At 41.2% G+C, this 15,474-nt stretch overlaps 2 protein-coding genes across 2 annotated transcripts; one reads left to right on the top strand and one right to left on the bottom strand.

Moving 5' to 3' along the window:
• The first annotated feature begins 8,133 nt into the window (after positions 1 to 8,133).
• Positions 8,134 to 12,106, top strand: cpt2 (carnitine palmitoyltransferase 2). Its single transcript, XM_064333658.1, has 5 exons — positions 8,134 to 8,554; positions 8,978 to 9,058; positions 9,143 to 9,249; positions 9,396 to 10,700; positions 11,122 to 12,106. The coding sequence occupies exons 1-5, from the start codon at positions 8,367 to 8,369 to the stop codon at positions 11,448 to 11,450; spliced, it is 2,010 nt and encodes a 669-aa protein (XP_064189728.1). The 5' UTR covers positions 8,134 to 8,366; the 3' UTR covers positions 11,451 to 12,106.
• A 317-nt stretch (positions 12,107 to 12,423) lies between these two features.
• magoh (mago homolog, exon junction complex subunit) lies at positions 12,424 to 14,455 on the bottom strand. Its single transcript, XM_064333659.1, has 5 exons — positions 14,274 to 14,455; positions 13,640 to 13,698; positions 13,374 to 13,484; positions 12,746 to 12,828; positions 12,424 to 12,622 (listed from the first exon to the last, which is right to left on the bottom strand). Exons 1-5 carry the CDS (start codon positions 14,362 to 14,364, stop codon positions 12,523 to 12,525), a joined length of 444 nt encoding a protein of 147 aa, XP_064189729.1. The 5' UTR covers positions 14,365 to 14,455; the 3' UTR covers positions 12,424 to 12,522.
• Between the last annotated feature and the right edge of the window lie 1,019 nt (positions 14,456 to 15,474).

The following is a 15,474-nucleotide window of genomic DNA, read 5'->3' as shown; positions in this document are numbered from 1 at the left end:
CTAATAAAGTTTTCGGTATTAAATATATGGCAGGAATCAAACAAACTACACAACTTTAAAGTTTGAAGTGACAATATGAGCCATAAATTTTATATAACAACAAAGGTCCCTCAACTGATATCACTAATAATTCTTATATATACAATTCCAACTATTACATAGAACTTGTGTGTTTATGATGAGCCACAGGACTTTTGAAAAAGTGATTTCACTTTGAACACACAGGAGAATATCTCTGGGCTATGAACTTCATAATTTACAATTTACTACTCCGAAAGTTTCCTTTTTGGAATATTTTCAATAATGCATGGCATCAGGCCAAATTTTAAAGAATATTAGGTCCTTGGTTCTGGGCAACGCCCACCATAAGCTCTGTGACGTGACAAGACTGTTTTGGCTGTTCCCCTCAGCTGAATGCACTTCAGGGAAAAGGCTGTTGAGGCACATGTGCTGCAGCTGACTAGGCCCTGAAACACGAAACAGTTTATTTTCAATCACTGTAAATGTGACATCAGATCACTGGCATCATTTATTTATACAATTAAAGCTTTACATTTTGTACCAAAAAACATTATAGAAATAAAAAAACGGACTCACGGTGACCGTGTTTTATTTTAGTCAAACAATTTGAGCATGCTCAACTTTTAACAACATTCTGTTAAATTAAAGGCAAAACTGCTCTTGAATTCTTTTCTTGATGGACCGAATTAAGTGAGTAAATGCACCAGCCTGTCAATATATTTCACTCTTAGGCTGCTCCTAGCAGCCAGCAACTACCCATAGATTTTTTTTCTTTTTTTTTCAGGCACTTGTTACTGTGGCTACATTTACACATGCACATGTAATTTCAATCATTTCCCACTGCTGTGCATGAGATCTATAAATTATTGTTAAAAAAAAACAGATTTCTTCAGTTTTCTGTGATTTTCAACAACTTTGCCATGACCTCTCTGTGACTACAACCAATGTTTTCCGTGACAAACACCCAGCCTTACTGATCAGCAATCTGTAGCTTTTTCTCTATAGAATTCACTGGGAAATAATAATTTCACTGCTTTTTTAAAAAAAAAAAAACATTCATTCTGGGGCAAGCCCCCAGACCCCCTTAGAGAGTTCCAGGTCTCGGGGTCTATGCATTTCCCCCTCTTGTATTATTGTGTATCATTACACAGCAGAGAGATGATAAACAATAATACATGGGGAAGAGGATGAGAGGATAGTGGCTAATTTCATCTGAAGTGTCATCTTATGTGGCCTAAACTGCTATTCGGTGTACCAATAAATTACTTGGTAATATTCTGGTAACACATGATACATTCTCATGACAGTGGCATGATGTGAATATTTACTCGTGTCATGACACAGCAGTGTCCATGATAGACGAAATCAATAACAAAATACAGTTTAACTGAAAATGCAGCTTGTTTATAAAAGCTCAGGATGAGTTTATGTTTTGGTCTTGGGAGGTCTGTAGAAAACAGAACTTGGGTTCTTGAGCTATGACTATTGCAAATGCAGCTGAAGGGCTACAGGGCAGCCCAGGTTGCATGCCATTAGCAGATGTATGTGCACCTCACAGTTATGTTTTCAAAGGTGAAACAAAATAGGGCTTCTGGGAAAACTCTCACTGGAATTTGTTGTAAGTAAAACAGTAGTTTCCTGCCCTTGGGCCTCCAAAATGGCACTTATCTGTCACTCTCTTCAAAATATTACTTCAGGATGTTTTTAACCTTTTTTCAGCGGCTACTACCAAAAGAAAAAAGCAGATGGATACCCTTTCCATTTACAACAGGTGTTGTTGTGCTTGCTGGAGTTCACAGTTGACAAGACTGAGACAACAGACTCAGATGTAGACCACAATGTGAATGTCAAAGATGCATGTGCACATACATATTTTAAAAAAATGTATTTCAAAATCGGAACACTGCATTCCAAAAGCACTGATAATGCCTTGCAGACAGAACAGACAGAAAGGAAGCACAAGAGACATGCTACAGATCCAGCTGGAAGCTGCCTGAGATGGCCACTGCCAAGTTCAAGTAGATGCATCAATGCAACCGTCGTTGAATGTTGAAGTGACATCCAATCAGTGACATCCAATTTTTCCCACCCAGCCACGGTGGCTAATGGTTTTCTGCCAAAGTCACTGGGCACTCACCATTTTCACAACCCCCCGACCCCCAACAAAAAAGTCTATATATATAGGTAAATATATAAATATATAGGTAATTGGACAATGTAACTGCATATAACATGTTTGGACATAACATTTTCTTTAAATAGAAACCAGTTCATCCATCCAATCTGAGTAAACTGTGTGTGTGTGTGTGTGTGTGTGTATGCGTGTTTGTGTGTGTGTGTGCGTGAGGAGAACTAGCAATATCTGATGGTACTGTGCATTATGTGAATATAATGTGTTTATATTCACTTAATGAGGCCACGGTTGAAGCTCTGCTGATGCGTTTTTATTAACTGATTGATTATACCAGTATTGGACAATGGCAAATTGTTCCTGCTAGTACAGTAATTCATACAAAATAAAAGGAATGACTAAAGAAAATGAATTTCATTGTGAATAACAAGCCCTGTTTTGTTTATGCAATCGCAATACAACTATGGGGTAAAAAAAAAAGCCATACAGATCTCTGTGGTAACAGATAATAATATGTATACAGTACTATACCATATAATTTATACCAATTATACAAACAAATGTTAATGTAAATTTATTAATAAATTGTATATGCATAAAATAATGCTTGAAAATGTAGGCTACGGGCAAGAAGCCTCTGTGAATTTTGAGTGTTGGGTTTGGCTTCAGTTGGTATGGTAAATCCCCCCCTCCCCCCTTCAATAGAACACACTGGATGGATAAATAAAAAAAATAAAATGAGAATAATTTCCATTCTATATTCCAGCGTATGTGCCTGGCTTAAAGGGTTAAGTTTGCCCAGTTGGCAGATTAAGCTGGACTGGAAACTGGGACACCAACATCAGCTCCATCAGCTTACAGGAAGGCACAGGCCTCCTACAACACAACAGCAGCATTTAAAGGTTGTCAGTATGCGCAAATGCTACCCAGGAGAAAAACCAGTGTCCATTTAAGGACACCATTGTCAAGTGAGCCAGAATCAATTCAGAAGCGGGCTGACCAATCATTGAGAAAAGCAGATTTTTTGAAAACGTACTGTAATGTAAAGTAACAAATATAATAAAAATGTACTGGAGACGGGTACAATTACTGGTCTCATTCCCAACTTATCATATATTGACACTTGATCAGAAGCCCTGGTGTCACTTTACAGCACACAGACTCCTTCGGAACCACATACGGATGCCCTAGGTATGCCCATAAACCTCAGGAGAAACCCTCAGCAATAACAGCCTGATGCATAGTTGGTAATAGCATGATCCAGGGTGAGAGAGGGCTGGTAGCAGGTAGAGACAGATCATCCTGCCATTGGCAACAGGACTTTCGCATGCCTGGTGAGACAGATCAAGCCAACAGCCCACGCCACAGTAAATACAGCCTATATGATCCATTTATAAAATTATAAAATGTCACCGGCCCAACAACAGCGACCCACTGGGAATATTCCCAATTACCCACCCCAGGATCGCTCGCCGTTATACACCACCACTGCCCCCATGACCCCTTCCCCACGTGTCAGAGACAAGCAAGGGAACAGGGATTATCCCATTCGTCAGATGCAGCCTTGAAACAGAACACAGTGTCATTTCTGCAGCAAATAACGGCCAATGAAATCATTACTATCCCACCATAATTCCATTTCAGCATTGCATTTTACATCCGATGGCAGGAGCTTATATTTTTGGTCTCTCTTCAGTTTTGTCGGCTACCTGTTGCTATAGATATTTCTAAAGCTTTGTAAATCAACATATAAAAGATAACCGTGCTGTCAATTTTCTTCCCTACGGAAATAAGGAAGAAGCCAATGAGGAAGTCTTCCTTTTTATGTAAAAAAAATTTTATGTAAAAAAAATTAATTTCAGTTACAGCAGCATAGAAGTAAAAAAAACATGATATAAAACATTTGTTTTGTCCAAAGTCTAAATGAGTAGGAATATTCACATAATCCCAGGATAAACAGATACATTGCACTGGAATAACATAATGACAAATTGAGAACTCTTAATAGAAAACAGATAAATTATGCTGCCAGTATCAACATTGTTATGTAAAAGTAGAAAAAAACACTAAACCCTCTACATTGTAAGGAATATACACAGACACACAAAATAACTTGAAAAACCGAAGAATCCGAACATACAGACAAAAGATTATGTCTATTGTCTGTAGTCATTCAAAATGTAAGCCTGGGAATTTCAATTTCAAAATACCTGCAAGTTATTCCTCATTTATTACATATTTACATCAAGCTGGATGCAGTGCAGGGTATGTAGAATGCCTGAGGTCTCCAATTTAAGGATGCCACAGTAGAAATACATTTGATTTTTTTTAAAAGAACTCAAACTGTATTTTGACTGACCAAACAATACAATTTATTTAATATTCCTGCCAGTCAAACTGGAGTCTGCTTCTGCCCAGACACTAGAGAGACGGTGTGAACTCCTGACCAATCTCGTACAGTCACAGGAAAACTTATATGAACAGACAGGTAACACAGCACAAGGGGTTGAGCTACCAGCAAGAGTACGAGTCAATAAGAGAACATTAATACTGAAATGATAAACTTTGGCCGTGCTATAGGATGAGCATAGCAACGATTTTATTTTGATTCTTGGAAATCTGTGACACTTTACCTCACAGTGTTTTCTACCTTGGTTCCACATATGCAACCGCAGGCACATGCGGGCGAACAGGGAAAATATTTTTGTGGCCATGTTAGCACAAAACTCATATTTTATGGAGGTTGGAGATAAACTGAAACTGTAGTCTGCATATATTTTCACCAAACACAACTGCTCCTCATGTCTTTGACAGCACCGTTTAAATACTCCCACACATTTGCAAGCACTTAAAAAATGACAGCTGACAGTGTAACCACAGGTACCATGGTTGAATGACCTTTGACTGCACAAAGTGCACGAAGAGAACAGGCATGGCCTCCATCCCATTAAAATGTCTGCACAAACGTATGAATGTTATGTGTGACATAATTGCACGTCAGCTCAGGTTCTCTATAAATAAAAACAATTCGCTGCAGGTTCAAGTTTACATTTTTTTACTGTTCTAAAATGTGTTTAAAGTATTGAGGGTTATATCAGCAGGGATATGAGAGAGTACAGAGTAACAAAAAAGTGAGTTAATTACTTCCAGCTTTCCAAAATATGGAAAGACGCTGGGGAGACAATTCCTAAGACAGATGCAGCAGTTCCAGTTTAAGAGGATATGTTTTTTTAAAGAGATGTCCTCCAGGGTTCATGCTAGCGTTCGTATACATTGGAAACCATGTACTATGCTTTAGTGTAGTCCAACTGAGGATTGGGAAGTACATTTGCTGCAAAAAATAAAATACTAATTATTAGAAAACTGCTAGAAACAAATCCGAAAATGACTACCGGCAATACTTGTAGAATGATTCATATCAATTTACTTCCACTTTCCTGGATTAACAAGGCATTTATATACTGAAGCAGCCAGCTGGATTTTCCAGAGGCAGACAGCTTGTCTCCAGGAAAATAAAATGTGTGCACTTGTAGCTACCTAAAAAGCAGTTGAGCACTATCAAATTTGGCTGACACTTTGCTGGCTAGCTTGTGTGAACAGTGGCTATTAGCACTATTTTTCTTACTCTTGTATGCCACTGCCTCTTTTGACAAGAGCTTCAAACATGAATGACAGAATTTGACAACTGAGCTGAAAATGGAAGGGGGTAAAATTTGCGCATTACTCATTTGTTCTTTTTTCTTGCAGCTAGAAATGTTCCCTCCTTCTGTAGTCCTGTGTTGCATCTTCAACCTCTTTATATTGTGCTTACGCATAAAGTTGAAGTGCTGCTTGGTATCAGCAGACTATAATGGGAAAAAAGTGGTTTTACGGTTGCCTGAGCAAAGGAGAATAACGTTGTTATACCAGCAGTTACACATACAGCACGTAAAAACTAAAATGGAAATAATGACAGTTCACATGAATACTACTATTGTAGACATCCATGTGCTAGATGGAAAAATGCACACAAATTGTAAAAGATGTTGACACTGAGGTTAAACAAAGCAGGCACTGAGAACAAAAATGCTCCAGAAAGATTCCATTGCACGCCCAGTACTCTATGTGGGGCATATACACAGAGGTGGAAATTCCAGATTCAGAAAGTAAAAGTCCTCCCCAGTTTTTTGGTCCAATCACCTGGATTTGCTAAATAGCACAATTCTTCAGCCAGGATGTACAACTAATTAGAGAAATCAACTGGCTGAGTTCATGGGCAGAAGAAACGCATGGCGTGTCTTTTTCTTTCTGACTCGAACTGGATTTTCAACCTCTTCACATACACTTCAAAGGGTTTCTGGGAGTATTGGATTATGGGAGGTGGATGCCTGATTTTAAACATACTGTAGATTGTACGCCTCAACACATGCATATGCACTGAGAGAGAGAGAGAGAGAGAGAGAGAGAGAGAGAGAGAGAGAGAGAGAGAGATTGCTTTAATGCAAAGGACTCTCATCAATCTAATGGAGGGAGTGAACTGTCACCTTTTCATCTGTGCATGTATTTCGAGGGCTGAGTGAGCATGCTGCGGCTGCTGGTGCTGCTGTGTGTGTGTGTGTGTGTGTGCGTGTGCATGTGTGTGTGAGTGCGCGAGTGCGTGCGTGCGTTTTTTGAGCAGCTCGGAGGGTTTAAGGGCAAGCATCAGACTCAAGCTGGGTGGATTACTCTCTCACCCAGCAAAATTAATATCTCTACAGAGTGCTTAGCTCGGAAAGCCTGCCTCTGTCACACTCACAGAACTATATACAGCGACAGCCGGCCTTACATTTTCAGTGATGTGGGAGTACTGTTCCAACAAATCTACCTTTGACCTGTGTTCTGCTGCCCCCTGTTGGTCATAATAACATACGACTACATCCCACTATCTTTTCTTCGTTATTGAATACGCAGGCATTGTTGTAGTTCAGGCTAGTTCAGGTTCAGGTAGGGTTTTTTTCGTCTTTTCTTGCCAAGCTGTTAACTTAACATCCTGTGTGGTCTAAAGCAAGAAAATACACTACACAAGTAACTCAAAAGCAGCTTGCGAAAAGATTATTAGACAGGAACGCACGTCTTCAGCAAACCTAAGATGATGATATCCTGGAAGTAAGCCCGTACTGTGTATGCTGAGGACAAAACATTTGAATCACCCATTGAAAAGAACGGGAAATATCAGACTTTAGAAGGTAAAATATCAGACAGCCGTTAAGTTTCAAATGAAAAGCACATTGTCAAAGTATGTAGGCATAATATATAATAAAATGTGTACATGTGAATAAATATTTTCCCAAGACCTCTGGACCACAAAGTGCTACACATAACAGAATGTATGATCACAAAAAAATAACCGATAACGGCTTTCTTTCGCAGTTAAATCACACTGATTTTCTACATTTAGTTCAGCAAGCAAGCTCTTTGCCCTCCACATGCGCTGTTGAGGTTGTTTCCCCTTACTTCCTAGGCTTCACAGCCTGGCCCAATGAACTACATCTGAGTGGCCTGGCCCCTCCTACCCTCTCCATGTTCCTGTAGGCTCTATGATCAAATCCGTGGCAGAGAAAAATAGGCGGTGACAAGAGTGGCAACTTATTGGAGTTTCTGTCGAGCAAGCTGCAAGGGGAAGTAGTATGCCAGTGGTATGGTCTAGTTCAGTGGTTCTCAACTTCGGTCCTGGGGGACCACTGGTTTGGAAGTCCAAAATCATTACTTTGGGAAATAATATTTTTCAAAAGGCTGACCATGTCTTGCTGGCTCTAAATATAATTGAATTGTTTGAATCCCGTATTCTACTTGAGTACAAATGCATTCATTGTTCTGCATGTCCAACTCCCATATTATCATTATATTTTCCAAACAGTCCACATATTTACAATGAATTTAATTTTCTTTGAATTTCATTTCCGTTCCATTATAATTTGTTCATCTTGTACCAACCTGCACAATCTTTGTTAGTCGAGGATAGGGGGTGGAGTCTCCATGACCCGGTCTGTGTTTGCATTTGCCTGTCTGTTTGCTAGATACATTAATACAAACTACAGACGGTAGCAATCCGAGCTAGTTTTGTATTATCTGTTTCTAGCCCGAGGTGTTCGTTCCACTTCGGTGAATCGTATACCATTTTCAGGTAGTCATATATATTAATAGCTAAGGTGAAAGATCTTGAGTTTAAGAACTTAGTAGCTAGCTAGATACCGTCATGGCATATTTCCTTTCTGTGCGGTTTATATCGGAACTTAGAAAATCTAGGAATCTGTTACCTGTAAGTAATATGGTTACATCCCCAGGCCTGTCCAATAATAGACGGTGCTACAGCAGCAAAGTTGGATCTGAATATTTGCATAAGAGCATTGTACCAACAATGCACTATCAAAAGAGTTTACCACGGTGAGTATTTAGCCTTAAATCACATTTAGCTAGCAATAACATTGGCCGGCCCGCTAGCTAGCTACTGCAGAATTTCTCGTGAATGTTGATCAAATCAGTAAACTCTTGCATAATGTTGTATTGTATAATTAAGTGTACGCTAACTAGATGACAGTGGCGTTGTTGCAAGATAGTCTACCTTGGTACTCAGCTAACATTAGCTAGAGCTACATTTTTCAAATGTAGGTGAAAGTTCATACTCTTGAGTCAATGAGATTAACTCAGGGACGTTAGACTGCCTATATTAAACTGTGTTGCATGTAGTGTCAGTTCTTCGCTTAGGCTGCGTATTGAAACTCTGACAAGAATAATTATATCAGTCTTACTGATTAATCCATCAGCATTTATTATAAGTTTATCAATTCAATAATTTTGTTTTTGCAGACTGCCAATTCCAAAGCTGGAAGACACGATTACACGTTATTTGGCTGCCCAGAGGCCTCTCGTAAACGATGAACAGTACAGGTATGACTTCAAATGTGGTATTTGGTTGTGCTGTACAGCAAATAATGGATTTTCCCAAATACCTAGAAACTGTGTTTTTTACAGAAACACTGAGAAGCTGGCTCACAGCTTCCAAAGTGGGGCAGGAAAAGAGCTTCATGAGGACTTGGTGGCTCAGGACAAGAATAACAAGCACACAAGCTACATCTCTGGTGAGTTATAAAATGGTAGTCCTGTCCGCCTAGCCACATAATGCAAGGGATCATTTTAATGCTTCTTCCTGTAAGTGACCTTCATACAAATTGTTTTAAAATTGGTAAATATTTGTCTGCAATGTTTTCTGTGTGTGTTTTTTTAGCGCCATGGTTCGATATGTACCTTTCTGCAAGGGATTCGGTGGTGCTGAACTTCAACCCTTTCATGTCCTTCAACGCCGACCCGAAGCCCGAATACAACGACCAGCTACTGCGCGCCACCAACATGGTGGCCTCGGCGGTGCGCTTCATGAAGACGCTTCGTGGCGGGTTCCTGGAGCCCGAGGTTTTCCACCTGAACCCCGCCAAAAGCGACACGGAGAGTTTCAAAAGGCTCATCCGCTGGGTGCCGCCGGCGCTCTCCTGGTACGGCGCCTACATGGTGAACGCGTACCCTTTGGACATGTCCCAGTACTTCCGGCTCTTCAACTCCACCCGCATCCCCAAGCCTGGACGGGACGAGCTCTTCACCGACGACAAGGGCCGACACCTGCTGGTGATGAGGAAGGGCAACATGTACGCGTTTGACGTGGTGGACCGGGACGGGAACTTGGTGAAGCCCGCGGAGATCCAGTCCCATTTAGAGTACGTCCTGTCCGATCCCTCCCCGGCCCCGGCGTTCCCGCTGGGCTTCCTGACCAGCGAGAACCGGGACGTGTGGGCGGGCCTGCGGGAGAAGCTGCTGGGGGCGGGGAACGCGGAGGCGCTGAGGACGGTGGACAGCGCTCTCTTCTGCCTGTGCCTCGACGACGAGTCCATGCGGGACCACATCCAGATATCCCACAACATGCTGCACGGCGACGGGTGCAACCGCTGGTACGACAAGTCCTTCAGCATCATCCTGACCAAAGACGGGCAGGCTGCCATTAACTTCGAGCACTCGTGGGGAGACGGCGTCGCCGTCCTCCGCTTCCAGAACGAGATTTTCAAGGACACCACGGAGCGGCCCCTGGTCGGCCCCGGCTCCCCGGCAGCCGCCGTGGATTCGGCCTCCGCGGTGCGCAGGCTCGAGTTCAAACTGGACGGCGAGCTGGAGGGCGGCGTCGCCAAAGCCAGGGAGAACTTCCGGGCGGCCATCTCCAAGCTCACCATCGACGCCATGGAGTTCAAGAGAGGGGGAAAGGAGGCGCTGAAGAAGAAGAAGCTGAGCCCGGACGCCATGGCGCAGCTGGCCTTCCAGATGGGCTTCCTGCGGCAGTACGGGCAGACGACGGCCACCTACGAGTCCTGCAGCACCGCGGCCTTCCGCCACGGCCGCACGGAGACCATCCGCCCGGCCACCGTCCACACGCGGCGCTGCGCCGAGGCTTTCGTTCGCCGGCCGAGCCAGCACTCTGTGGACCAGCTGCAAGGCATGCTGAACGACTGCTCCAAATGTCACGGGCAGCTCACTAAGGAGGCCGCTATGGGTGAGTGCTTTGCTTTTTTTAAAGGGTAATTACACTCTAGATCGCTTTTTTTTTTTTTTTCCTAGTTTCTTGATCCTGGCGCAACTCTGCTGTACAAATTAATTTGCATGCAGAATACTTTGTGCAAATGAGATGAACACACATACTCCACCCACCCCAAGACGCATTTTTCAAAACTTTTCCGGGGGCAGAGCCAGGCTGAAACAGTGAGTGCACTTAACTCTTTAAATTGGAGCTGTTGAGCCTGTTTTTAAGCATCTGACCAGACTTGATATTCACTGTCGTTGATATATTGACTCCTTTCCAGTATTGCGTTTGGCTAGCATGAGAGCGATTCTGTGCTATAGGCAGAATAGTTGACATCAAATGTTTTACTGCTTTGCTCATTTCATTTAATACATTTCTTTCTTTGTGTCACCAGGCCAGGGGTTCGATCGTCACCTGTTCGCAATGCGCTACCTTGCAAATTCCAAGGGCATGCCACTGCCTAGTCTGTACCAGGACCCAGCGTATGCAGCTATAAACCACAACATCCTCTCCACCAGCACTCTTACCAGCCCTGCGGTTAGCTTGGGCGGGTTTGCACCAGTCGTGCCTGATGGATTTGGGGTGGGCTATGGGGTCCATGACGATTGGATCGGATGCAATGTCTCTAGCTATCCAGCTCGCAACGTCCATGAATTCCTGCAGTGCGTTCACAAGTCCCTGGAGGACATCTTCACTGTTTGCGAGGGCAAGTCCTTAAGCTAGGGAAAGGAGAAGCGAGAGCCATCATCGCTGTAGGGAAGTAAATGAAAAGGCTTTGCAAAACTGTGTGATCTGTATTGGGTACCACTGGCTCTTCTCTAAACATTTTCCAGTACCAGTTAGGGCCTTTTTCAACATGGCATTAATAACATGCAACAGAGACTGGCACTTGGCTTGGAGTAAAAGAAAAATCTCAGGTTTTATGCTAGGTATCCGTTACTGTCAATTAAATATTAATACATAAACGGTTGTTGATTTTGAAGTGTAAACATACAGAAATTCTCTCTTCAGAAGTCTTTTCCCCATAATGCAGAATACTGAATGAAGGGATCACATTTTTGGCTTCTTTTTGTCAGTGAAATCCTGTACTAAAGTTTAAATGCTGGCTTTCTAATAGTGCAACTGATGTGACTGGGATCCAAGTATGTATTAGTAATTTATTGCTAAGTGAATATGAAAAAAAAAAAAGTTGGGCTTGTTTTGATACTGTGCCTTAAAGCAAGTCAAAAGCCTCCTTGCTTAGAGATTATTTATCCCAAGTAGTCTATTTTGTTTGATAAATCGACTGCTACATGACTTTTTTTGTATTTTGCTGGATGTAAGTCTTCATGTAAAAATTAATTGCACATTAAATCATGACAATGTCCCCCATTGTGTATGTGACTTTAGAATGTGTGTCCAGTTTGGGGGGGGGGGAACAGTTTGGTCTTTGAATGCACAAGGGCAAATGGGGAAATCTTTTTACTTTATACACAACATTTATGCACTTGATTGGATAGAAAAATTAGCAATTCTGGGAAACCTATACTACAAGGGCCATTCAAGACTTATTCTGTCAAAGAATATTCTTCCATATAATCTTCTAATGTACTTTAGTGAATCCCTAAGCATTTTGTTGTAAATTACTTTGGTTGTAGTTAGAAAGATTAGAAACAGTCCTTTCAGTAAACTACATGAAGCAAAACAGACATAACAGTGCATTTTCCCCCACTTTATTTATTTAAAATAAAAAATAACAGATTAAACAAGCAATGCAAACATGTAATAACAGCGACAGCTATTCATTCATTCCATCTTAGATGGGTTTGATTTTGAAGTGCAAGCCAATGAGACTGAAGACCAGACACTTCAGATCTTGGACCAGGTAGTAGAAAACTCTGAGGCCTTCTGGATCTCTGAAAGAGGGGAAATGGGAAGCACGCTAGAAAAGCACTTTCAACAATGTTTAACTGACACTCTTTATATGCAAGTCAATCCCACAGTAATCACAGCCTAGTAAGGCACAGCCTACTACTTACTTGGACTGGTTGACATCAATCAAGGACCCAATCTTGGAGGTTGTGAATGAGATGTGCTCATCACCAATGACAATCTCCAGTTCCTAAAAAAAATGAAAACCTGATTAAAGAAATGAAAATTTTGCAAGGTACATTTAGCACAACAAATCAAAATCACTTGCAAGAATGTCCATAATTATTTGTTAATCAACCTTTTACATATTAGGCATTTAGCAGATGCCAAGACGCAGATCCCCCCCCCCCCCCAAAGCCGAATCAAGCATTTAAAACTTGGCTCGTAAAAAATCTTGCACCCACACCAGCCTTCTCAAATAAGATTAGGGTCCACAACCCTGGTTCTGGAAAGCCACCGAGTAATTGTTTTCATTTTCACCTTAAATATCAGCATCAATTCCAGACCCAAGAAACCATATGAGAAAGGAAAAGGTCTTTTGCCACAGGACGTTGCAGTTAAGAGTGCCTACGTTTTGAGGATAGGGAAAATGCAACATAAAGGTTTCCCGGCCACGGGTGACAAAAACGCATGTCCTAAGTCATAGGGAAATGGTATGTATATGCCTCTACCGTTATAGAGTTAGAAGTAACATAGCGATTTAAAAGAACGTTTTACAGCAGCAACGCCACAAACCTGTCTGCCCACTCGATCTGGTGGTGGCCAGAGCGCGTCGTCTTCTTTTGTTATCTCGCTATCGTCGATTATCCTCTTCAACTCCTCCATCACACTCTTGTGTACGTATGCCTATGGGAATTTGGGCACGATCAAACAGGCACAGTTTCATTCAACGAAGACTTTCTGGGCGCACACTTAAGCCATAATTAGTTGTTACCTATGGATAGTTGAAAAACTATCGCTCATAATAACCATAATCACAAAAATACAATATATTACGTTACCTCTTTTCTGATCATGACATCATTCTTGTAGTTGCTGTTGTTTGCATACCTTAACTTTCCTGTAAAGATAAGAGAACATTGCAACATTTTCTTCGAAGTAGCTTGAAACAATACAACCAGACTGGCTTGTTGCTTCAATCTCACGCCGTTGTTTCCACGTTAACGCGAGCTAGCTAGGCATAATGGTTAAATAATACTGTTAAATATTTACTGTTCAATTAGAAAGATAATACCTCAGTTCGTTTAGAAAGTTAGTTTGTATGTGTTTATGTTCTCGAGTTACACTTATACAAGAAACCAGTTCATAGTTAGTGTTATTGTTAGCTAGCGCTGATTCGGTGGCTAAACACATTGGTTTGAATGCGTTAGCCAACATATCTTTAACTTTAGACAAATCCGTCAGCTAACAAGCACATCCCCACCGAATTTTCATCCAATCCAAAAGTTCACGCTATTAGTACTCTTCCTATCATTTCATAGGAACACTTAAAAGCATAGATAACAAATCTACGAGGAATTTTCTTTCTGCAAACAGGTTTTAGCAGAACGAAAGTCAACTGAGGCCCAATCAAACGTACATACGCGGCAATTCCCCGGGATCTCTACTCACTATTATGAATACATATATTCTTACCATCCGGCCGAAATTCAAATTCCAGAAACTCATGGCCGAATTTGCCCTTGTGTCCGACGTAGTATCTCAAGTAAAAGTCGCTTGTAGACATTTTCAATGAAAACTGCGAATCGTGGTACACCGTCTACACACACACCGCTTTCTTCTAGCTCTGAGACGCCTGCGCCTTGCAGCGCCACATGATGACGCCAACATGTGGTCGCGTCATAAATACGTATTAGTATTCCAGTTCGGACAACAGTAGTGGTTTGGGTTTGGACCAGAGACTGTAAAAAATATCGCTATCGCTATGGCTCTGGTTTGGAGAAATTCGGTTTTGCGACACGCTACAGTACACCATTTTACAAATATCAGTACGAAATGGTAACACAAATAGGTCTAACTACAATGGCCACACAGACTAACGTCCTTTATGTGCGGTAGCACGGATAAGACACTTAAATAACTATTTGATTGGGAAACTGTTTGATCGAATGACAACCCCTAAAACTGTTTATGCTCCAGAAATAACGACTGGGGAACAAATTCACAGCCCTAGCTCTAGAATCTTGCAATTCTCCCTGGATCCAATAGATGTTTGTGTAATTGAAATTGAAACATTTTTTATTTAAAAAACATTTTATTAAACATTTACTATTATTTATTTATGGTATCACTGATCACAATTAATTTGCATTCTGCGTGGCAACCTGCTCAATATCACACAATAGCTCACGTTATGTTAAACGTTATAGATGGTCCCGTATCTTTTTGAACACTAGATGTCAGTAATATGCGACTTATTGTATGTAGGCAGCCGCACTTAACGTTTCATCTGTCAAAACCTTATTTTTATTCGCGTAATTCTTCACATGACCTTTTTATATATGTACTTTCGTGGTAATCTATTGCTTAGCAGACATTCCATGAGTTGTTACCTACTTAGGTTAGGGGAATTCGGATTGAAACACAACACTTAGTATAAAATCTTTATTGTTCGATTGTTGCTGCTTGATTACACAACCTCTTACATGTAATCTCCATTTACACTATCATACATTTTTAAAGGGTCAAAACAAATGTTGCAGTACGACAAAGCAAAGTAAAAATTCAACATTATTTTAAATAAAATGGAAACATTACCATAAAACATTCAGATAATCTAAAAAAACAATCCACAGGGAAATAAATCAAAACATAAAATACCATTTATGGCTTGTAT

This window comes from Anguilla rostrata, chromosome 4 (genome assembly GCF_018555375.3).
Source record: "Anguilla rostrata isolate EN2019 chromosome 4, ASM1855537v3, whole genome shotgun sequence".
NCBI lineage: Eukaryota > Metazoa > Chordata > Actinopteri > Anguilliformes > Anguillidae > Anguilla > Anguilla rostrata.
The sequence above is the reverse complement of the archived record's forward strand: the minus strand, read 5'-3'. Positions and strand labels throughout refer to the sequence as shown.